The sequence below is a fragment of the Poecilia reticulata genome, linkage group LG5 (assembly GCF_000633615.1).
Source record: "Poecilia reticulata strain Guanapo linkage group LG5, Guppy_female_1.0+MT, whole genome shotgun sequence".
NCBI lineage: Eukaryota > Metazoa > Chordata > Actinopteri > Cyprinodontiformes > Poeciliidae > Poecilia > Poecilia reticulata.
Genome location: NC_024335.1, coordinates 11628782 through 11654942, shown reverse-complemented (window position 1 = coordinate 11654942; position 26161 = coordinate 11628782). Strand labels below are relative to the sequence as shown.

At 36.3% G+C, this 26161-nt stretch overlaps 1 protein-coding gene and 1 long non-coding RNA gene across 5 annotated transcripts in view; one reads left to right on the top strand and one right to left on the bottom strand.

The window, feature by feature from the left end:
• The window catches only part of LOC103464721 (metabotropic glutamate receptor 4-like), a 177370-nt gene that overhangs the window by 80239 nt on the left and 70970 nt on the right, over window positions 1-26161 (top strand). For both annotated transcript variants that reach the window (XM_008409022.2, XM_008409021.2), the window contains exon 3: window positions 19030-19246. In XM_008409022.2, coding sequence (XP_008407244.1) covers window positions 19030-19246 — 217 coding nt within the window. The remainder of the gene's footprint in view (window positions 1-19029; window positions 19247-26161) is intronic.
• The window catches only part of LOC103464720 (uncharacterized), an 86752-nt gene that overhangs the window by 23570 nt on the left and 37021 nt on the right, over window positions 1-26161 (bottom strand). The window contains exon 3 of one of the 3 annotated variants that reach the window (XR_533697.2): window positions 8124-9277. The exons of 1 other annotated variant lie outside the window; for it this stretch is intronic. This is a non-coding gene — a long non-coding RNA (uncharacterized LOC103464720). Of the gene's footprint in view, window positions 1-8123; window positions 9278-25234; window positions 25879-26161 lie in introns of those variants that run through there. One more of the 3 variants, XR_533696.2, reaches the window with a different exon arrangement.

Genomic DNA, 26161 nt, shown 5'->3' with positions numbered 1-26161 from the left:
ACATATGGTCATGCTTATACTGAACTAATCTGGGTTTTAACGTGTAAAATGAAGTGCTTTGTAAGAAAGCAACCAAACCTTCTTGATTTTCTCAATTTTGTCACGTTACAACCACAAAATGAAAGATACATGTTTTTTTAAGTAACAATCAGAGAAGAGCTTCAGCCTCCTTTCTGTCAATACTTTGTAAGAAGACGTTTTACTGCAATTACAGTAAAATTGTACATGCCAGGTTTCCAACATGGCATGTTAGAAACTGCAAACATGAGTTCTTGTGGATTTCTCTGGCTTCTCTGTTTAATACTATCCTTGCCTGGTTTGTGGTTGTATCGTGACAAAATGTGGAAAAGATCTTGAACTTTTGCACAGTATATGCAGAGGAAAAAATCCTAAGGGCTTTTTGAGCAAACATGCTCATTCACCTTTATTTAGCTCATTGCTCCAGGTTTCTGTTCTTCTCATTTCTTAAATTTGGTTTGTTTGCTCTTCTAACAAGCAGCTGCAGAAATGAGATCTTTTTCACTCAAAACACTGAAGTGGAAAAACAGTTCAACAAAGACTTTGACTGGCATTCAGCAAGAAATGATGGTGCTTTTGTAGCATCTAATTTCTTTGCAAAGTTTGACAAATCAACTGTTTGTGGATGAAGGAATGTGACCCTCAGAAATGTTATTTTGTCAGTAAAGAATGCATATCTAGGTATGCCTGCTGGCTGCAGTGCCTTTCTCCATGGTTTTAATATACAAAACTCAAATTTGCTACGTCAGTTTTTGGCATATTGTTGTTGTGGCTCCAGAGAAAACTATGGAGAAGAGATTAAGAGGCTTAAAGTAAAAACATTTGGGACTTTATGAGGGAACTGCTCCACAGACCCAGCTGGATAGTCCTACTGTCACAAAGCCAAGGCAACAACAAAGGGCTTTTGTTGCTGATGGTCTCACTGTTACTACAACTAATACAGATTGTAAATGTCTGCACAGAAATCCAGTCAGTGCTCTGTGTGAATATTATCTACTAACACGAAACTAATCTGATTTGCCTGTGGCTTGAATGTAATTTTACTTTAGCCCAACTGACTTACAAACTTTTTATTATTATTTTAATGATGGTTATATATAGCGAAAAGAGAATCACATTGGCTGCAAACTTGCAGTGAATGAAAATTATAAACACAAATGTATTTATAATTTCCCTTGCAGGTCACAAATATGTGACCTGCAAGGGACTGAGACCTTGATTGTTGCTCCTGACAGTGCTGTGYCTGGAATTAAGCAGCACCTTGGAAACCTGAGCTGCACAGTTAAGAGCAACCTGCGCAACTTGGGTGTCTTCATGGATGGAGCAATGTCGATGGAGCGGCACGTGACTCAACTTGTTAGGAATTGTTTTTTCCAAATTCGGAACATTTCAAAACTTCGTGAAATGGTAACTTATGGTGAGCTTGAGATGATTATTCATSCATTTGTCTCATYTAGACTGGATTATTGTAACAGTCTGTTTACATGTCTTAATAAGAGGGAGTTAATGCGTCTGCAGGTAGTACAAAACTCTGCTGCACGCCTGCTCACCTGCACCCACAGGAGGGAACATATTACWCCCATCCTCAAARGCYTGCACTGGCTGCCTGTATCTTACAGGATGCACTATAAAATCCTGGTACTGACTTTTAGAGCTCTTCATGGACAGACGCCAGACTACATTAAGAACCTCAATCAGCCTTATGTTTCAACTAGGAGCCTCAGGTCGTCGAATTTGAACTTGTTGACGGTTCCTCGGACCTTTTTTAAGACTCGTGGAGACAGATCTTTTAAAGCTGTGGCGCCTCGACTATGGAATGAGCTACCTTGCACCATTCGATCTCTACATTGCATAGACACTTTCAGGAAACAACTTAAGACCCACTTTTTTAATCTTGCTTTTTAGTGTACTACTGTGTTTTATTGTTTGTATGTTGTTTTTAATTTGTTTTATTTTTTATACTTTGTGCAGCACTTTGTGATCCTGGTCTGTGAAAAGTGCTATAGAAATAAAGCTTACTTACTTACTTACTTACTATATGTATTAAAGCTCTGTTGTGAAAATTGGCCTTTCACATTGGATGGGTTATGTCTCTGTATAGCAATGTTTAAGTCTTGTAAGAAATTTTTAACTAAATGTAGATCTGGGCTTTGACTTCGTCAGTGTCAAGCATTAATAAACCCATACATCCATCCATCCATTTTCTATACACCCTTGTCCCTTAGTGGGGTCAGGAGGGTTGCTGGTGCCCATCTCCAGCTAACGTTTCGGGCGAGAGGCGGGGTCACCCTGGACAGGTCGCCAGTCTGTCGCAGGGCAACACAGAGACACACACACAACTAGGGAGAATTTAGAGAGGCCAATTAACCTGACAGTCATGTTTTTGGACTTAAAACTTTTCGACTGTGGGAGGAAGCTGGAGTACCCAGAGAGAACCCAGGCATGTACAGGGAGAACATGCAAACTCCATGCAGAAAGACCCAGAGCCAGGAATCAAACCCAGAACCTTCTTGCTGCAAGGCAAGAAGGTTCTGCCTTGCAGCAAGCTCTACCAACTGCGCCACTGTGCAGCCCGCATTAATATACCTTAATGTAAATTATTCCATGAAAGCGTGTTGTAGGGCTGTTGTCCTGCTGGAAGGTGAGACTTTGATTTCTTCCTAGACTGCCCTTTATTAAGCTCCTTCCATTTTCCTATCAACTCTAGCCTTCTTCCCTGTTCCTACCTGCTGAAGAAAAACCTGCTCACATCATAGTGCTGCCACTAACATGTTTCACAGTGAAGGTGGTGTGTTTAGGGGGGATTTGCAGTGTTAAGTTTTCAGTGTTCTTCTGTTCGCTGCGTCTCCTGCCTGGCTTGTGCTGGGTATGTGTATTATTTTTGTTGAATTCAATTAAATTGAAATCAGCTGAAAATAGTAAGTCTCAATTTTATGGTGTGTTGTATTCTAAATTCAATGGAAGTTGCAGCTTTTCCCAAGTAGCAGCTATCATAACATGGTGTTTAATTTGTTCACTCTTTTGTGAAATATAGAAACTTGGCCACTGGAAAAAAGATGCTAATACAAAGGGTTTATGTGTTTAAATAAAAATAGGCACATTATTAAACTGTTAAAATGGTATTAGGTTAAAAAGGAAATTGCTAATGATATATTTCTTTGTAAGTTAAAGGTGACACCTCAAACCCAATGAGAAGGCATGCAGAGTTAATCTTCACAGTCAGAGATCACCATGATATCACCCACATTAATCCCAGGTCTGCTTTCAACTTACAGGTTCATTTAAATAATTGAGGAATTCCAAGATCATCAATAATTGATGTGTTTAATCATTAATCAACAAACGGAAAGCACCAGGGGGCAGGCTCAGGTAAAATACTGCACAGCTCATCCCAAGCCGACAGGAAAGCCTGATCTTTTGGCTAGAGACTGGACTAAACACAGTTATGAATTGTAATTTGGGAGGTTTTTCTCCTACGGTTCCCAGACAGGTTCTCTGCTTGGGTGACAGATACGTCGCATGGATAATTGGGCTGGTGATAACTGTCATCTGGGCATCTAATGAAGATAATCAGCTTTTAGTTTGACAGCTCAGTTAGGACTACCCAGTGTCTTCCTCCCTCACCGCACATTTTCTAAATAAAGAACGAAAATGTATTGCCAGTAACTGCTTAACGGAAAAAGTTAAGAATTTAGTCTCATCTTTTTCTCATATAGAAGTTAATGATTGTTAAATTTTGCAGTGCTCTCTCTTTTACTGCAAAGCTGATCGTGGCATTTATTTTAAAACAGAACCGTAAAGAAAATGAGACAAGTTTGCCTGGACCACTAGCAGGATATATCTCCTTCTTTTACCACATTTTCCTTGGCTTTGCACACTGCTGAAATCAGCACCTAGCATGCAAATGCATTTTTATTAATGCTCCATCCAAATTTGTTCACCATTAACAGCTAACAATTACTCATCCAATGACTAGAATAAAAGATAAAACATAAAATAACCAGCATTGTAAAGATAAAAACTTTCCCTGGACCCTCATCCACACTTCATGGAAATACCGGAAAGCACTGTGGGATTTAACTGTTTAATTTGAGAAACACTTGGTAATGTGTTTGTGATGGGCAATTTTTCAAAAGACATTTCTGACAAGAATGAACGGTGTTTTACAAAAAGCATCAGTATGCTCTCAACTGACTGTGAATAGAAAATAACAAATGCTTTTAAGCTCTCCATCTGAAATTTGGAAATTGTCTTCCTCACAGTGCTCGGGATGCATGTTTGATTTTCTTCCACAATTCAGTCAAAAAAAAAAAGAAGTTATTTTTCTTTAGTTAATAGTGGCTCAAAGTTACCAAAAGAAGAAAAATATCCATTCTTGATAACTAGGCAGGGTTACAAAGCTATGATAATTATTTTACCACTCATTCTTGTTCTCTAGGATCATCCATTAGTCAAACAGCATCTTGTCTCCTCAGCAAGTCTGATGAGATGCTTGAATTCAAGCTCACATGCACCAGTTTTATCCAGACTGAATAGAGATCTCTGCATCAACAAATATTTTTCACAAGAATCTAACACATGACTGATTTTTGGTGTCCCATTGACTGCAAACAACATTCAACTCCTAAAATGACATGATATGCTGAGGGTTTTTTGTCTCCCCAGGGATCTGAATATGTGCCAGTTTGTCTCTCGGTAACAGCCAACTACTACTGTGAAGTGTTAATAATATCACCACGTTATGAAAACTGTAAAAGGTTGAATGCATTCACAGCAGTTAATAGAGTCATAAATCTGTCTTTAGTAGTGCCGATATGCACAGAACCCTGTAACTAACTCTGCATGTTCATTTAAAGATGCAATAGGTGGAATTCAGACATCTTTCACTGAAGAGAAGTGGCTTTCTGGGTCCAAACACTCTCATCTTCTCTTGGTATTTCCTGAGGTTAAGTGATACAGATCAAAAAGGCAGCAGACTGATTTTATAAAACACAAGCATCTGATGTCAAACAGATTTTTCATCAAAAAACACCATGCAGGCACAATTTGAAAACTTCTAAAGTCACAAGAAATAGGATTAAAGACCAGTGATTTACAAGCAGCCATGCAAAAAGAGTCATTTTATGAGTGGAGTGTAATAGGTTATTGACCAACCTGGAGGTGGGAAGGATGAAGCTTCAGGATCATTTATAACTTTAGAACCATCCATGTCTTCATCTTCATTTTACAAACACAAACAATAAGTCAGTTCAGTATGACTAACCTGCTGTGACACAGTGCGTGTTGTGCACAATTATGATTTTACAAGCTGTAAAACATGTCAAGAGGATATGGTGAGTCCAGTGCATTCACTTAACTTTTTTCAAGCATGTGACATTTATGAAAACAAAAGAGAAACATGAGCTTGTGTAATATTAAGGGAATATCTCTCAGTTTTCCACAAGTCCTTAAACCCCTTGTTCCACCATTGTTCGCATTTAGTGCATGGTGATGTCAGGCTGAACAGAAACTTTGGGATGTTAAGGTCTTCTAACATATAAAAGGCATAAATAAGCTCTAACCTGTCTCACCTGCAAGTGTTGATAAGGGCAGTATTGAAGGTTACTAGCAACAGCTGTTTTTATGGGTCAATGAAAGTGACAGACCATGATGCTTTGCAGTCTGTTCAGTTTAGGAAAAATCATTTAGACTTAAAACAAACATCTTGCCTCTTCCCTGTCACTCCGTCCTCACGAGTGCAATATATTTGATGGTTGTGTATTGATTGATGATATCTCAGGCTCTTTGTGAAGATTTTTCCTCCACAGTTATTAAGTGATATTTTATTGGAGTGTGAGGGCTCATCTTGGTGTTTTTAAGCACACAGCAGGGAGACACGTGCCTTGGAGAGAGATGCTATGAATCTTTTCCCTCTTATTTGGTGCTTAATGATTGATGATAAATATATTTTTGCTGACATTTCTGGGGATATGAACTTGTCAGTTTTACTCAAGTCTGGGGTGTAATTAGTCCCCACCCCAAATAAAACATTTTCTTAGATGTCAGTGGACTCTAAGAGCCACGGGATTGGATACAGTTTTGTCCAATTACCACTATCTATGATGGATATTTCTTTTAAACAAGTCCAACACACACACCTATAACATTTTTTTTTCATGGTATTCATGTTGTCTGTGTGCAGAAAGCTTGTATTTCATTTTATTGCTGTATGGTGAATGCCTGTCTATCTAAACTTCTGACATCCAAGACTTGAATGTTCTTTTTTGTGCTTGTGGCTATTTTTTAACCTCCAATGACCAAAATGATGTCTTCTTGGTTGCATCATTGTTGGTAAAAGATGATCAGCCATGCAGCGTAGCAGGGAATCCCCACCATGTGTGGTGCATGTTGGATTAAAAGCCACAGAGGTTCCTGTTTGGTGTCAGTTTTGTACCCTGTCCGGTTGGATTTGACTTGATTGAAGAAACAAAAAAGAGGCTGAGTCAGCCTTTTAATTTTTACCCTGACAAATAAGATTCAAGTAGAAGCCATTATGAAAGCTGACTTGTTGTTTGGATGAGGAGCCTTCTAATTGGTGCCCATCATTCATCTCTAGTAAATTAGTGTGCCAAATCAAATTTACGGCCTATTTTCACAGCAGAGATTTGACTTGTTACAGCAGGAAAAGTACACTTGTAATTAGGATTGATGATGTTTAATATTTCACTTTTAGTTTGTCTAATTTCAGAGTTCTGGTGCAGCACATGCATAACAATTATTAATGAGGGTTCTGGCAGCTAAATTTGCTTTTTGGTTTTATTTTTGCTTTGACTGCAAAGAAACTGCATAATTCACTAAGGACATCCATCCATCCATTTTCTTTACACCCTTGTCCTTTCACTAAGGACATGAAAAAGTGTTTTTCCTCTTCCTGATTTCCCTCTTTTATCCCTTTTGTTAGTTGAGTGTTTCAGAACATCAAACCAATTTAAATATTTGTCAAAGAAAACACATAAAAACAAAAGAAATTTGTTTTAAAATGTAGTTGTTTTTTATTAAGGGATAAAAATCCAAATATATGGCCCTGTGAGAGAAAAGTGACTGATTCTGTTTCAGGAATATGATACAAAACACACCAGCAAATCCAGCAAAATGAAGGCTTTCACTGAGTGGCTCAGCCAAAGCAGCACGTAGGTTTGGAATTTTGTGCTCTGTTAATAACTGATAACTTTTTTGAAAAACTTCATTTTGAGTTTACTTTTTATGTATTTAAATTATTGTTATAATAAATTATATATTTTTATAACATGACAGCCTTTGTAAATAAGATTTTTGTTGAAATTGATTGGGAGAATACAGTTAATTGATATAAACAAACAAACACACAAACAAACCGTAAAGTACATGCCAAACCACCCAAATCCAGTGCTGTGTTTGTCCAGAATTAATTTCTTCTTCCTTTTCTCCTACTTATAGGTTACAGACCTTCAAACAAATATTAACATCAAACAATGATAACTGGAGTTAATACAAAAAGCAGTTTTCCGAAGATGGTTTAATTTATTCAGGGAAAAAAGGCTTCCAAAGCCAACCTAGTGTTACACAAAACAGTAATTACTTCCACCGTTATTAAATCAGAATTTATCTGTGATAAACTACATTTTTGGAAAATAGTTATTTTTTACTAGCCACACCAGGGACTGATTGCTGCCTGAACAGTACAATCAAGAAATAGTTTAAATAGAATCTGTCTGACAATAAAAAATAACGTAAAGATATCAGAAAGTAATACACCATGGCCCTCTTCCAAAAATAAATCAAGGACTGATGAGCAACAAAATCAGTGACATTGCAGAGTCATTTTTACATTTTTGAGACTCTAGTGAATCAAATTTAAGAAACAATTTCACAGCACTGGATGTCAGCACACAGAAAACTAATCAAATCTAAGCAGCAACAAGAAAATATTTGACAAAATCAATACCATGACAGTTACCACACTTTCCAGTGTTCAACCGTGTTTCCCAACAAGAACGGATTTAAAATTTTGGTATGTTGAATTTCTATTGGAAACTCAACTGTTAAATGCACATCCCATTAGGTAAGCTGTCAATTCAAACAAACAGCTGAACAACATGGCAATATCATTCACATTGTGGGAAAAAAAGACAAAAAAATTATATGGAAATAACACAGAATTAGTCGTTTTGATTTCAAGGTTTGTTGTTAAAACCTACTTTACTCCAGACATGCTTATAGGAATCTGTTTACAACATTTCAAAAAAGTTTTAATATTTACTACCATTTAGATTTTAATTTTCAGTGAGAGACACAAATATATGATACATCTATGATACATCTTTAACTCATTCATCATCGGTACCATCATTAACCAATGATGAAAATATTGCTTTGTAGAATGTAAAAATAAAAAGGTAATAAATACATTAAAACTGTTTAGGTTTTCTACCAATGTAAAATAAACCATTCTCTTGTAGGATGTACACTTACTTGTTTTACTATATACCAGAAACAAAAATCACTATTTCTACAAGTAGTGATTCCGTATTTTTACCAGGGGTGGCATAAATGTAAAGACAGTGTGAGCTGCTTTAAATCCTCCCATTAAATTGCAGATAAATGTAGTTTAACCCCCATAGAAACAGCCTGTTGTTTTCTAGTGTTGTGAATAAAAAAAAAACGTTTTTGCCCATAACAGAAGTTTCATCTTTAGGCCACCTGTTGGGTGACTCCAAGTTGTTGGGAGTTGAGAGAAATTTGTACCATTTTCCCGCTCTGTTACTGTGCAGATGTTTGTGTGCGTGTGTGCGTGTGCATGCGTGATGCAGTGCAGTCAGCTCTTGATAACCCCCTCTGTGGTTTGAATGACACGCTTCCCTTGAAGCAGCAGGAGGCAGAGCCATATCAGCCTGTGATGGATGGTGTGAGGATGCTTTCAATGATGGATCTGTAGGACTGAGCTAAGACTGACTGTGGCTCACTGTGCTGACAGAAGTGCTGCTGGAGTAACAGCCTCTGTGGTCAGATAGCGGATATTCACATCCTGTTGTCTCACTTTGAACACTGATTACAGATAGAGATATAGGTCTGGGTTTTTAGGCAGTAAATAAGACACCAACTCTCAGCCCTACACTAGGCTGAGTTTTCATTTCCTTTCGGTTCCATAAAAACACCAGTAATCCCTCCGTTTCCTCAATGATGGACTCAACTCACCACATCTTAAATTAAGGGTCGCTGGAGGTGCAATCCTTAGTACACACTGAAAAGAGAGCAGAGACAGAGACCTAGATAACAGGGAGTCGATTCCTCATACAATTTGTCAGAAGGTCTATAACAGATGGAGGTTGCTAAGTTTAGCACCGATGATAAGTAGCTCAAAGAAAGTTGAAGCACTGTAGGTATCCAGCAGGATCTGGAATAACTCCTGTTTACACTTGCAGCAGACAAAGCATTGTCGTTTTACGTCTATGGTTACAAATCACCCAGACATTTTCAGTTTGGTTTTTATGAATGGATCATCTCGGCATACAAACAACTGTAAGATGGAACGATGAACAAAAACTAATAACAAAAAAGAAATTACTATATTGTTGATGCATTGTTTCAGTTAGAGCAACTGGTGGTTTAGGTGTTCCAGGTAAACACTACATGCAATACCAGTAAGTGTGGTAATAAAAATATTTGGAAACATTTGACAACTGTAGGAAGTGCAATGACAAATTAAAACCTTCTGAAAACCAATTAAATATATGGAATCCATCTCATAAAACTGAGCACAATGTAAGCGTTTTACATTTTTACTTAAAAAAAAAAACTGTACAAAAAAAAATCATGTTCATTTTTCATTTCTTGATTTTGACTTTTTTTTCCTAAACTTTGTTTATTTTGTTTTTGTTTATACAGTCATATGACTCTCACTACGTTGTAAATATAAAACAGCTGACGTTCTAGTTTTATGGTTAGATCATAAAGTGACCTATAATCATCTTTTTTTCCTTAAATCTCTTATTTCTACAATAATCACAGATCTGTAGCTGTATTTTAGCATTATGACACTTTTTGCTGTTCAATGAAATAATAGCAGATGAAAAACAAATTGTATGATAATTTAACTCAATTTAACTTTCTATTCACAGTGAAATTTTGACTCATAAAATCCCTTTAACTCTCCAGAGTTCTACTTTGAAGAAAATTGAAGAACACAGAGATGGATCTAAGGAAATAACAGCTTTGAAAAGTCCTTTCAATAATTTGAAAAAGAAAACAAAAGGATTTTTAATAGACAAATGTTAGATTTTCTACTCCAGATCTCGAGGACCAGTGTCCTGCAACTTTTAGATGTGTCCCTGGTCCAACACACCTGAATCAAATGGATGGATTATCTCCTCAGTAGGGAGTCAAGTTCTCCAGAGTCCTGCTGATGACTTGATTATTTAACTCAGGCTTGTTGAAGGAGACACATCTAAATATTGAAGGACACCAGCCCTCAAAGATTTGAGTTGAAGACCCCTGGCTTCCTCAGTCATGACGAAGACTTTCTTTAAAGTTATGCAGCAGACATTGATTAACACTCTCAAATAGGAGAGTGAGCCAAAAACGCCAGCTGCCAAAGTAGCTGACTCTTTCAGAAAGTGCTGGATACAATTGTGTCAATGGATTTTTTTTTTTTTTGTTTTGTTTTGTTGGTCTATTTTTTATTTTTTTTATTTTAGTGGAATGAAAAAGTGTGGTAGAAAAGGTCTATAAAGAACAGAAATGTCCACAGCCTTAAAAACAAATCACAAATAATTAATACGACCTGAACAAGTACTGTTGGGTGAGAGGCCTTGTTCGTCCTATAGGAGCCAGTCCATTACAGAGCATCACAGAGACACAGGACAAAAAACCATGCACACTCACACTTAAGAGCAATTTAGTTAACCAGTCTTGTTTTTGAACTGTGGGAGACAGCAGGGAGTACCCGGAGAGAAACCACACATGAACAGGGAGAACATGCAAACTCCAAGCAGAAAAGACCCCAGACTGGGATTCAAACTGATTGACTGACTTTACAGGAAATACATTTGCTCACAAACTTTTACGCAGCGAGCAGTTATTATAAATCCTATTGCAATGTTACGACTTTATTACAGCAGAAAGATTTAACTCAGTCTGTAACCGTGGAGAAAATAATAAGCATTTACCAAGCATTGCCCTAAAGTCTTTCCAGAAACCCTCACAGGCCGAAACATTTGAGAAGAAAAAAGTTTGCTGGATTGTATGAGCAATGTTCTCTCCATTTCCATCAGCAGTTTTAATACAGTCTGAGGTCAAACTAAATGCTCTGCTCAGTAAAAAGAAAAGGTCATTTGTCTCATCAATACTGGACAAAATCAAAGTGATGACAGCTTCTGGATCCCATCTGACCATGCAAAGCCGAAGTGCAGCACAGCAATCAATATTTGGAGAGTCTTTAAGAAACTAAGATACATACTCATCCATGTAAACAGAGACACCCACACACCCTTCAATGTTAAGGCCAGCATTTCTGCTCTCTGGGCTGCCCAAGTGTGATACTTGGGTTCAAATCTAGCTTTTAAGAACAATTCTAAATTGTAGCAATATTTTTTTTCTAATCTTGGCAATGTTTTGTGCCTTTGGTCTAACAAAGATATATTAACCTGATTTAGTTTTTTTTTTCCATAAATAAACTAAATTTCTTCAACACAGCACACTCTTGTCCTAGAAAAAAAATTAAGAAGAAACCTGACATCAGCCTCTTGCAATCATGCATATCACGCTTGGGAATCAAAATCTTTTCGCTGTCTACTTTAGTGCTAATCAAGTGTTGGTGACTCTTAAAAAATGGATGTGTGAACTGAGCTAATCTCGCTGGTTATAGGCCATTAAACACAGAGGGAGTCTGTGTGGAAGACAAAGCAGGATGAAATTCTCCTTTCAATTTAGTTGAGTGTCAAAATATTAAAGTTCGACCCAGAAAGATTGAAATGTTATGAAAAGGTCTGAAACATGCTCAGAGTTTTTATCGTCAGTCTACAGGGGCTCAGCATGTCAGTGGACAATGTTACCAAACTGCTTGGTTCAACGTATTAAAAAACACAAGCATAAAGGATCATTAATAACTAACACTGTACAGAAGAAGGCAACTGCTGATGAATGGGGAGTTGAACAATATTTTCTGTAGTTTTCGGTCAGATTAAAAAAACCAAAGAACAGAAATACGACTGATAACATTTCCAAAAGCCATTAAATCTTATTAGTGATGTAGAGAAAAATCCATAACAATATTACCGAATGTCACAGTTGATGTTGATCATAACAGGTTCATTAAATGTCAATGGAAAAGTAACTACGATTGGTTCACTGTGCTAGAATGGTTCAGATTGTATTTGGCAATCACTTCCTTGTATTACGTAGCAACTATAAATCTGAACAAACTATACATGGATCTCTATAAGGTTGTATTCACAGGTAAATATAATTCAACAGCTACACTGTATGCTCCAGCTGGCTCAAATTATGGAGTACCACAACATCTTCTGACCTAATGAAGCCTATTGGTGATCAACTTTTCCACTGAAAATCCAGGAAAATATTTAAAGTGATAAAATACCTACGTATGAGACACGTGAATCCTTATTTATTAATCTGTAGATCTGAATCCTGGCCACGGAGCTTTATTGTGTTCAACTGTTGTTCATTTTTATACCAGAGACTATGTGTTTTGTTATATCATTATGCAGAAATTGGTTTTCTATTCAAGAAGCTCTGCTATTTGCTGCTCCACTTACCCTGACAGCTCCAAAGTGAAACTTTAATCTCTCTTCAGTGGCAGCAGCAGCTGATAGCAATTAAGGACAAAGCCTGGATGCTGAAGTGGTGCTCTGTTTACCCACATCACTCGCTGCAAAACTTCACTGACTTCTTGTTATGTTTGCACCCTCTGTCCGCTCTGCTTGGGCCTGAATTTCTAAACTAAATCAAGGCACTATGTGAAGGGAATAATTATTCCCTTATTTGGGTTTGTGCTGATGTTTGCTTTGCTAAAATGAAAGTATATTAGAGTTTGTAATTTTTGCTGAACCTAGATTCTTATTTTGTGGTATTCATGCAGTTAATCATTAATTGGGGTTTTAATCTAAGTAAATTTAATGCACGTTGCTCTAGAACACTGCAGGTTTAACTCTGCCGGAATAAAGCGAGCACACTGCCATTTTACCCACTTGTGCTTGGGTATAATGCAGCCTTTGCTGTGCTGCAGCCAACACACAAAGCTCCTGCTGTGTTAGAGCAAAGAGCTTTTTTGCACTGTGAGCTTTCCTTCCTCTGTCAGAAAAAAAACTGTGCTGAAGCCCAGAGCTCACAGCAAGCAAAATGAGACTTCACGAAACCATGTTTTTAAATTCAAACTTGTCTCAAACAGTAGGAGAAGGATATTTTTTCTCCTTGTTTCTATCAGCGTCTTTCATGTTAATGTGTTAAAGGAGATGTCTGCTTATTAGCTGCAGAAGCTGAGGGGGCTTCTTGTTGTGTAGCCGTTTCACACAGCTTTGCATTTTGTGACAATTTAGTTTTAAAGAGATGTGTGTTATCTTTTAACCAAGGACATGTTGAGAATGATCCATTCTTCTTCGTCGGGCTTCCTTTTTTAATTTAGAAGTGGTTTGGCACATTTCTATGTGAATAAAGAACAGCGCAGAGGCTAAAATACTTCCACCAGCATACATAAAAAAATGCATACTCAAGAGTGAAGTCATTAACACATTTGGTAGTTTTACAGAAAATAAGATTATTGACAGCAGCTGGTAGATGTTTCCAGGAGAAAATGATAATAATTTTAACTACAAGGTTTTTTTTTGTCTTGAATTTAAATTGACATTTTTTCTAAAAAGTGCATGGAAAAAAAACCTTGTTTGATATTAGCCCACGCATAATGCAAAAGACAGTAATGTAATGCAGTAAAAATATTATAGCACAAAATTCTTGCTAAAAATAAAGAAATGAAGATAATCATTTGTAATGAAACTGGTGACAGATTTTAATTTTTTTTTACCTTCGTAATTTTCAGTAAAGTGTGACCTTTGGGTCACCCCCACCCCCTTCCTTTAAGAAAATTGAATTGGTTCCAGTAAAATGTTCATTTTAATATTGGTGTCTGAAGATAAATTTAGGTAGATGTTCCTGAAACACTCCTGAGAATAAGCTGATTATTATAACTTGTATGTTCAACCTGACTAAGAGCTGTTTTCTGTCAATGTGTTCAGTAGAAAAAGTGAACTACATAAAATTTTTGTTAATGCTTGAATCTGTTTTATGTGTCTGTCTTGTTCACTGCTCCTCTTAATACAACCTGAGCAGTGAACTCTCTGCTCCAGATGCTCAAAAACCTGCTGGCAGACAAAGGAGAGAGGCCATCTTTCAGGAGATTTTTTGATAGTAGTTTTAGAATTGTGTACTGCTAACTCACAGTTATCTATATGAATACTTAGCTATGAAGCTAATTCAAATTTAAGTACAAATCGACTTTTCTTTTACCAATTTAATAAAAAAATGCACAAAAAAAAATAATAGTAACAAATTTCACCTTTTTTCATTTTTATTTATGACTTCTTTGAAGTTAGCACTAAGACTAACAATCACTCATCTGGGTAAAACTGTTTCTCTTTGACAGACTGGAGGGCACATTGCAGGTCACTTTGTCAACATAGCGGCAGCATCGCTGTGATATCAAGAGTGTGGTGTCATGACCCGCTGCCAATACTTAAAATAAATCCCAAAATCGACTGATGTGCAGAGAAGGAAGGATAAAGTGTGTGTTTGCTCATCCATGTTTTTCATGTGCTGCTTGATTGAAACTGGTGCTTACCATTTGGTTCATGAAGCAGGTCGCAAAGAGTAGTCAGATGTCTGAATTACAGATGCAAACAAAGTTAGTTGTTTTTTAGAGCAGAAATATTTGCAACTTGATACAAATGTAGAGCCTCGGTCTAAAAGAATGTAGTTACCAAGATTCTACAGGGAACAAACATTTATCCTTTACTTGTATTACTAGCATGCAAAATAATTTCACTGTACAGGAGTTCTTTAAAGAAAAAACTAATAAATCATGTGCTTTTCTATCACGGACTGATCTGAGAATTTGACCTGGAATGTATGGTTTTATATTAAAATTTAAAAGACCGAAATGGAACCTGAATCCACGTGCAGGTAGGCGCTGCTTAAGTAGTTTCCTTTTTATATTCAAAACACAATCTGTCACTGGGATATGAATTATACTGAGATGCATTAACTGCTGTCACAATTTTTTTTTTTCTCCACTGCTCTCATAAGCTGAAATGCCAATTGGGAACAGCTCAAAATCTTGTGTTAATACCAGGGAATCCTGAAATACTCCTGTCAAGAGGAAAAATTTAGACGTTTTTGTTTGCGAGAAGCTACTTGTCATCTTCACTGCAACTGACAGATTGTCAGGCTGAAGCAGTGTGAGAGAAATCTGCTTTCGTTGCCCCCACACTGTACCTGATAATAGTCACAACAATTAAACAGCTTTGCACTCTGCTGAGTTCTCAGCTGAGCACATGTTGGTTGTCAGAGTGAGAAAATCTGACACCAGGCAGGGGGAACACAGACTGTTCTGTTTAAAATTCCTTTTTGTGTTGTTGAAAATTATCTTCAATTAAAGTGCATTAGATTTTTTTTTAAACCTAAATCTGTCCTCTATTTCAGCCACACAACTACTTCCAGTCTTGTCCTGAATGGTTATGTGAACTTGACAAAACTGTTTTTTAAGAAAGTCAGTGCTATATTCCATTTTTCATATCATTATTTCTTGCTTTTCTGTGCTGTGGCTTTGTGAGGAAATCGTCTTACGCTTTCGGTATCAAGGTGGAGTATCTCTGGAAGCGTGGCCTCTAACCTGTCTTTATGAATACATTTCATAACTTGCTACAGTGGCTTAGATGAGAACGGATAAGTCTGCTGTGGATGAAACCGAAAACACCAAGCAAACTCCAAATACCGCAGGAAGAGGGAAAACAGTTTTTCCTTTTTCATTACTGCTGTGTTCTTGGGTTGGTTGAAAAGAAATCAGATTGACATGTTAAAGCATTTCTTTTTTTCCTTAAACAATTTGACTGGTATTTTTAGTTTCTATGTTTCTTGGGCAACCAGTAGGTCGACTATTTTAAATGAGAGGCAGCGACCTGTGCCTTGTTTTTACGACTTTTACACCTCAAGTTTGAAGAAGTAGGCTGGAGATTATCCTTCCTACTCCCTCACACAAACAAACTCTTACAAATCTCTCCCTTGGGCAGGAGCTACAGTAGCTACCAAACAGCCTTTAGACACAAAATTAGCAGGTTTTCCATAACCCACTTTGTCACATGGTCATCATGACTTACAATGCCTGAAGAGTAACAAGTTCTGGTCTGTGTTTTCAACTCAACAAACCACTGTGACATCTAATTTTGTTCAAAATTATTGCCTAAATGCTGAAAATACTGATAGCAACAATGTTAGCAGGTAATATATAGTGTACTATATAGTGTACTTATATATTCACTATATAAGTACGCTTATATAGTGTACTTTAAAAAAGTACACTATATAACAGAAGGGGAAACAAATAGATAGATTTATTCATATTTACTGTATTAACTTGTGTTTTATTTACTAGTTAACTGTTATATTAAACAATTATGTAGGCATTTGTAATGGAATCTGTTGTATAAGAAGCGGCATCACTGGGATTCCAGTTTTATAATGCTTTCATCATTTTATCAAGGACTTGTCTATTCTTACTGCTGTGCGGTTGTTTAAAACTTATACAAGTGGCTTAATTTATCATGTTGAAATGTCGGGCCAGCATCTGTCCAGATTGGGGATTTCTCAGCTGAGTATGCTGATACTTACATTCATCATACAGGAGAACAGCTCACAAATAAGTCAGCAACAGAGACATTTTTAAACTTGTGTGTCTGCTTTTTTTTCCCCAGGAACTCAATAAGAAGATAAAATATTACACCATTTCTCAAGATTTATTGTTTCTTCCATAGAAAGAAACGGCTAAATGCTCAAATGTAGACGCATTTAAATACAGTACTATGTATAGGTGTAACAGTGTTTCCAATGTTACTCACCAATGTTACAATGACACGATTTTAGCATCAATATTATTTTATATGCTTTTCTTTGAAAACATCACATTTTACAGTACATTGCTTTAGGTTACATTTTGAGCTTCAATATAAACATGTCTAGTTATGTTTCTGAAGTAGCTTTTACATTCAATAATCTATTTACAAGTTTTGTATTCACTGCTTCACATTTAATTTGTGGCCAATGACAAGCTACAATAAATCTTCCAGATCATTTTAACCAGCATACCCTTTTATTTTTGGCCAGGTTGGACTTATCATCATAGTACGAGAGGCTGGGAGACATTCCCTTTAAGAGAGATGTTTCACGTCAAAGCTTATCTGGTTAGGTGTGCCACAGCCTTCAGGTCTGCTGTCTATATTAGTGAAACAGTGCATGTGGTGAAGACACAGCTTAGGAGAATACAGGGCTGTTTTCATTAAAATCATGTTTTGCAGGCTGCCCCTCCGTCTTGTTTTGTTTTGACACACACAAAACGTGGCCAGTTGTCATCAAAAAAAGGCACGCTCTGTATCATTACCAGGAAGCCCTGCTGCCTCCTTTCTGTCTTGCTCTCAGCAATCCGTGTGGATGAAAAATTATATTTTCACAAACACAGTTTTATCCATTAGAAAAACAGCAAAGTCACATGTGTGATGAGTTGAAATGATCACAAAGCTTTGGGATTTAGCTGACCTACGTTATGCTACTGAGTGTTGCAGTCTTTCTCTTTCCTTAGTGGATCACAGAAATCTTTACAGAAGTCAGGCAAAACTACCAATATACAAACATCTGTAACCAAATCAATCACAGTATGAAAACAGTTAGTCTAATGAAAATAATAATTTTTTCTACACGCCTATGCTTTCATTTGATGGCAAAGTGAGGTATTTCATTTTTGAAGCAACCCTGGATCCAAAGTAAATATTCATTCTAACTAAAGGTATCCTGATCCTGCTTTATTTGCAGTTTGGAAGAAGGAATCTAAATAATGATAGATTCTCCTCCCCAAAAAAAACAAACAAAAAAAACACTGTCTAATCTTGCCAATGGACCAGCATTTCCTCCGCCCTCCTTACAGAAAACGCAGCTCCACACACACTGGCTCAGAAGTTCCTTAGTTTTATGTAGTTGAGTTTAGTTGAGTGTTACTAACTTTGTGAGTTTGTTCATCAAACTACTTAACTGAAGGATTGAATTCTTATTATTAACAAACTTGTCTTATGTTAGAAATAAACTATGTTTATTCTATGCATTTGTAAAGTTAAGCTGTCTGTGAATGTGCTAAACTTCATCTTTCATCTATTGTTGTTCTAATTTCCATATCCTGTCAGGTAGGCATTCATGAGCAAACTACTTTACTACCACATACCGATACAGATATTTTGGTAATTTTGCTAAATAACTAATTTTGGTATTAAATGCCTTTATTATGAACTATCTATCGCCAAACCAGGCTGTTATTGCACAACAGAGCTCTCGGAGCACATCACAGAAACTCACTTACATTTATGCTCCACATCTGGAACACTTGAATAGAAACAGTAATTTATTTAAATACAACAAGATCCATACTTTTAAATAAGAAAAACCTTTTGCCATAAGATCATTTTTAAGTTCACTATTCTTATCTACTTTCTGCAGAATTACCATTGCTACAGTTTTTTTTACATTATTGAGCTAGTAGAGTCTGTGTCTTTATTTAACATTTTTAGAATAATACATCCTATGCAAAACATTTTGTTTTGTGTTGTGTAACTGCCTCTTCATACGCGGTATAAACCACCATAGCCTTGTGCCAGTATGCTATCCTTCCCCACAGCTGCACTGAAGGCCAATTTATGCTTTTAATGTTATCGGTATATCTGTGTACAGATACCCCAGGTGAGCTACGCCTCTACAGCGCCGGAGCTGAGTGACAACACCCGCTACGACTTCTTCTCCCGTGTGGTGCCTCCAGACACATATCAGGCCCAGGCCATGGTGGACATTGTTAAGGCCATGCGCTGGAACTTTGTCTCCACTGTGGCCTCAGAGGGAAACTATGGAGAGAGCGGAGTTGATGCTTTCATTCAGAAGTCTCGGGAGGACGGTGAGTACACTTGTCCTCGTATGGCATTTTACACCACTAATTCTCTTGACTCAAGTTTAATAAGTCAAATTCATAAATGTCTTCAAGAAAAATAAGAAATGACATCTACTGTTATTACAAAGTAAATAATGGGGTGGAAACTTGTTGGAGAACCATTAGGTAAACAGAGATAGCTTTAAAGATAACTACAAGAAAGTAAAGTATATAGTTACATTTTTAATCATTTCTTTAGCAAAAGGCTGATTAAAGGTAGAATCACCCACAAAATGGTGAGTGGTTTGGTTCAATGCGCTTCTTTTCCAATACAATTGTTTTTTCTACTAGCATTTGATTTTCAGCTTTGTGTGTGTAGGAAGTAAGGGTGCTATAATTCTAGAGATATTACCTGTAAATTATCCATAAAACTGAAAACTAAATATAACTATTAACATCATTATACTTTGAGGATATAATTACTTTACAGTAAAAAAAAAAAGAAAAGAAGATGCATCTTCATTTCTATTGTTTTAAGCAAACTAAGGAGCAGAGGCAGAAAACTAACAGATTACAAATCATGGTAGATTTCAAGACATGAAGTACTTCAGCTTTCTGTAACATGATTCAGCATCAGACAAACAAAAATATTCAGATTGTCAAAAAACAAACAGACGTGCGTGGGAGTAGATTTCAGATTATTCTCTCAAATAATCTATAGTATAATACTCCTAAAAAGGATAAAGAAAGAATAAATAAAAATGTAAGTAATGATTTTGCCATTTTGCTAGGCAGGACATGTGTGTTTGGATGCACCTATTAGTGCATCCATGTATGTGTGTGCTTGCTAGCTTGAAGGCAGCTTTTTTGTCAGTACAAAAATAAGAAACTGCAGAAGAAAAAAGGTTGCAAACTACTAATCAGGCTCTCAGCTTCCTTTGTCTTTCTGCTTGCTGACCTACTGATGCCCTCTCACCCTTCACTGGGCTACTGGTGTGAAGCTTACATTTAGTGCATACACTGAGCCCAACCACACACACACATAACAAACCAAGACAAAGTGAACAACAAGGTGAATTTATTTTAAAGAACTGCTCGATTTCTAAACTCACATCCTAAAAAAAGGCATATTGTGACAAAATGAAAACCCATGTAACATTCTTACCCACAGCTGCCAAACATTTTGAGGAGATGTTGCTTTATGTTGCTTGAATGTACAAGTAAGCACATTTTAGCTGTCATATTAATTCTGAAAGACTGTCAGGTCTAAGTCTTTAAGTTTAACACCTGGAACAGAAGCTTGAAACAGCAGTGATGATGTTCTGCTGTATTTTTTGTACTTTAGGCTTTTATCTATTTTCTCTGAATCACACCCTGCATTTTGTATTTCCCTAACACCACAAAGGGCTGTTAAAAGTATTTATCCATCACATATTTCTTCTATTTTTGCTGTTTTCTCACTTAAATATTTCAGATTATTTAATACATTTTAATATCAGACAGAGACAATCTCAGTAAACACAAAAGGCAATTTTCAAATTATGGTTTCACTCAATAAGGGAAATAGCTATCCAAAGCAAACTGGCTCTATCTGAAAACAGTAATTGTCTTCTAACTGGAAATACTCCTTTTACATTTCTGTGGAGGAATTTTATCTAATCAGTCAACAGAACAATTTCCCATTCATGCTGGGGATCATCAGAGCGTGTGTTATGGCTAGCATTAGTTTTGACCTTGAAACTTATATGGATGCCACTTTTTCCAGTCTAACTCTTGTCAAATCAAAGACATCGACCCTGGCTGAGGAAAGTGAGGCCTTCAGTGCTTAAATGCTGTTCTGTGTTCATTTGTGGCATCCTAGAAGAATTGTTGGTGTATTCTCTGTTCCATGTTTTCTCCATTTGTGGAACATGAGTCCCAAATGGCTTGTGACTTTTTCCAGGTTGTTAGAAATCAACTATTTTCTTATTTGTTTTGCATCTCTTTAGATCAGTGTGTGATGTTTTGGTTCTTGAGATATGTTAGCCTTCATCCTCTTGTCAGATATGTTGTCTTTAAAAGGGATTTTTTGATTCAACAGGTAAGAAATCAGACCTGCTTATGGACAGCAAAAATACGGAATTATATATTTCTCATCGGCCCTGCGACAGACTGGCGACCTGTCCAGGGTGACCCCGCCTCTCACCTGCAACGTTAGCTGGAGATAGGGACCAGCAACCCTCCCGACCCCATTAAGGGACAAGGGTGTAAAGAAAATGGATGGGTATTTCTCATCGTGCTAGGTTGATTTAGATACCATTTTTTCCCCCTTAAGAAAGAGCACCACAGTTAAAAAAAAAACCTTTTTATACATACTGCGATTGTCTTTGTTCGAAAAAAATATATAATAGTGGATCTGACACCTCTAAGTGTGACAAAAAAAGCATAAAAGTAAGACATCTATGAAGGTCTAATAGTTTTTCTATAATCAGCAAACTACTCAACAAGAAGAATTATCGAGTAGTGTAATTCCATGTCATACATAACACCTTCTATTAGAGACAGACAATAATCTGTATATTAAAAACACATAACTCCTACAGATATTACACAAAGTTAACAATAGGTGTTTTTGGACTCTCCATCCAGTTGCTTTAGGTGTGTTTACTCTGTTTTACTGAAAGAGTTCCCGTGATATTTGACTGCTTTGGTTGACTAAGTGCAACTGTAATTAAAAAATGCACTCTAAGATACCCCAGTGATGTCTCTGTCTTGCACTGTGGCTACAAAAAGATAAAAAACAAAAAAAACAAACTTAGATGTTGTTGTTCATCGGCTCAGTCTGCTACTTTGTTCTATTAATCTCTTGGGAACAAGTCTGCTGAGGGCTAAGAAAAAACATTATTTCTGCATGAAGCATCTCCAGGACTTTATCCGAGTAGGGCAATGAAGATATATATATATATATATATACATATACATATATATATACATATACATATATATATATTCCCTGTTTTAAATATAACTTTGATCAAATTTGTTTAGTTAATGTCTGTCCTCAAAATGAATATTGCAGGCCTAATGTACTCTTGTGTATTTTAAAGAAAGAATGCAATCTCTCCAAATAAAACAATCAATTCAAGAGAGACGGATGATGGAGAATCCCAAAGTTACTCGTACTTTATCAGCCAACCCACTGAAATACTTTTGGAGCTCCTTTAGCATAGTAGTTTGTGGAAAGGAATAGATCTGGGACAAGCTGAAAGCTGCTGTGTCATTTCTTCTAAAGGAGACCAAAATCACCTTACTTGATCCATCTGAAATTCATAAACATATCTACACTATAAGATATAAGATCCGACCATCACTTAAAACAAATGAGGCGAGCTATGCTCATGAAATAAGGTATGACCTCATTGAAAAATATCTCCTGAGCTTTTGCTTTTGCTCTAAATTATATCAAGATGGTTCCATCCTTCTTATTAGCTTTATTATTCAACCCCAGACACCATAAAAGGAGGAGGCAATCATTCGAGGCCTTATGCACCACACTCAGAGGCCCTGACCATGGATATTTTTAAACTGATATTTTTCAATTCACTTGGGAAAAAATGTCAGACAATTAGACTTTCTGAAAAAAAAGGATGAAATAGCACTTCAAATCATGTACTTAGGAAACTTATTTTTTTCTAATCATGAAGAAAACTTAGAATGTCATGTTTTCTAAGCACATGATTTTTATTGGTGACAGCCTATCACATTAACATGGGTGCAGGTAAAATGGTATAAACAACGCAAATTTTGTTGGGATTTCCAGCCAACAAAGATGTGAGCATAGACAGCATAGACAGAGCTCGGTGTGTGTTAGTTTTTTAAAATCATTCATATCATCACAGATATACGTAAACAATATTTTAATAAGTATCTCAAATTTGGAAGTAGTTTGTTCTCAACAAATCAGCCAATTGTAAAACCAAGAAATTAAGCTATGGCTATTTCATTTTGTGAAATGTCGGTTTAGAAAGATAAAAAAAGCCAGGTGAGGTGGTACAAAGTCTTGTTGATACTAAGATATAGTATATATGTTTATAATATGCATAAACATCACTCTAGAATACAAAGGAAAGTGTCATTAGCATTTTCGATGCCTTGTGGCATTTTAACAAATAACACTACACCCCTATTTAGAAGGTGTCAAAAACAACAGCAAAATCGTCCAAAAACCACCTACTGTTAAATGTAACATTTGTAGGTGATATATTGGATCTCAAGTCTTGTTTCTCTGAACTGCAAGGTGCTAAATGTGATACTGGATTACGCGCATACTATCAGATCTTTGTAGCACTGGCTCAAATAACTCAAAGTGGATTGATAGATCTAAGCCAAGCACACGTCTTTATCAATGTAGGAACAGTATTTTTCTCTTGTTTGTCTGGAAGATCTGAAAGTTCCTCTAATGTATGAATACACACAATGCAAATACATTTGTTATTTCCTTGCATTGCTAGTAGTATAGCAGATAGTGTGCACACGCAGAACAATCCAATAAAAAAATCTGATATTATAACAGGAATATTATGTGATACAGTGAATAAAAATGCTGATTCAGTGAGGCTGATTCAGCAACCTTATTGTCATTTTTCTGCCTTGATAACCATTTGTTGTGGCACTAACAGAATTCAGTGGATGCCTGCCTATTCACAGTTCAGTATTCATGGATTCGCCTATTCACCAAAAAATTGCCATTTTGCTGATTTTTTTATAGCTCATCTTAAGCATTCAGAACAAAATGTAGCTTTTGAAAATGAAATAAAGACTTTATGACACGCCTTTAGCTGGCGTTTGCAGAGCAGCCAATCCAGAAGTGCTTTTCATTTTTCTTGATTAGCTGAACCAATAACAGTGTAGATCAAGAAAACCATGGCTGTTAACTTCTGAAGTACTGACAAAATGGTTTCCACTGTGTATATAAACGTATACTAACATACATTTGGTGTTTCAACTATTATAATAGGCAATTTATTATTTTATCCTGAGTGGTTGTCACCCTAAACCTTTTTAGTTTCTCTTTCTTCAGTGACCATGTAAAATATGTTGATTTTGTAAACTTTTTTTATGTATATGAACAAGAATTTCCTCAGACTTGGAAAAAGCTAAGCTCATAGAATTCATCAGATTTTCTTTCTGAGTGGATACGTTTCTTCAATCAACACTTAACAAATCAAATCAATTTAAAAGGCCCAGAAGAACGTATAGATAATTTTCTACCTATGATTAGCTTACAGCTTGGGGTCTTAAGAGACATTCTAGTCTGCGCTCTGCTTCAACAGCATTACGTAAGCAAACTAATCAGTCTGTTACAAAATTCTACACAGTCTGTAAATAGTAACACGACTGCTGCACTTGCTTCACTCTTACCAAATCACACAGGATCCATATGAGTTAATAGACCAAGGTAATACCTGATGAGGCAAATTATTTGAATCATCTTCCATACCAATGACCCCAGATGCCCTGGAGTCACCTGTTTGCCGTTGTACCAGCAGACTTTTCTCTCTAAGGAGAGATAATAACTTACTGGGCACATTGTGAGCAAGAAGCGGATGATGAAAGGCAAATATGAATTCCAGGTGGGGTTGTTTTGGTCTTTGCTGGCCTCTCTTCCCGGTGAGAGAAAAAGGAATATAGAGATGTGAATTGGTAACCTTCAGACTTCCTTTTTTCTTGGAGGTGACCAGTATTTCATCTCTAAGGTGTTGTTGCTGAATGCGAAGCTTTCTACCCCGTTTCACTCTCTTTAGTAATACGTACTGGATAAGATGTAAAATTCAAAGACAAGCATTAAAAAGAAATCACATGGAAAAAGACTTGTGCTTGTCCATAGGATTACAACTTTGCATTAACGTTAATAACGTTTGTTAAAAACATGAGATAAGTAATTGTCTGTTCAAGATAAAAGATGTAAGTATCTCATTGTCCAGACAATGTGGATATTAAAGCAAAGTAAAACATTTTAATTGCCTGCAACCCTTTTTGCTTCTTATTGCCTTATAGTTAACTACCAGCTGGTCATTTTTATCATCAATGTAGCCATCTTAATTACAAAGTTTCATAATAAAAATTAATATGTACAGTACAATTTTGTGAAAAAGACAGATAAGGATTAGTCATTTTACCAGATCAATACAAGATTGAAATGTAAGATGACAAACCAAAATTAGTGTGAGTTTAATTTCTTGATAGGTTTGTACTTTTGGCATCCTGTATTTCTCCTGTTGTCAGATAACAATAAATATCTTTAACTTTCTCTCAGAGAAAAATAAACATAACACATTTAATGGATATTTTTGTTATTTTGTCTTGTGTGAACTCTACTTTTTCACCTCTCTATGCTTAAGGATGTTAGCACTGTTTTGTGTTGGCAGGGGACATCCATCCATTTCTGTTCGGAGCTTTAAGACAAATTCTTACTGGTCTCACAATGGCATCTAACATTTGGAAAGGATCCATACATTCTGCGCAGCAAAAGAAAGCGGCATGCCGTGTTCAGGTCGCATCTCCTGTAATCTTGATTGATGATGATGATTATTGTTGTCTCCCTGACCTCATTCACTTCAGATTCCAGCATCCTCCTTATTTCTTCTGTTTCCTTATTCGCTCCATTGTGTTCTGGATCACTGACAAAAAAAACCTTTTGATTAATCCAATAAATTTTAATTAAACAGCCATATTTGAGCTGTCAACTATCATTTCCATTTAAAATTAAGTTTTTGTCCTTGAGTTAATAAATCTATAAAAGCAAAAGTCTAAATTGATATTCTTTGTATTTATTTGATCATATGACAATGATACTGTTGCAGTGCACGATTATTCAAAAATCAAAAAAGGCAGAGAAGCAGTGGTAAAGTCAGCAGCATGGTCATTTTCAAAGGGTCTTATATATATATATATATATATATA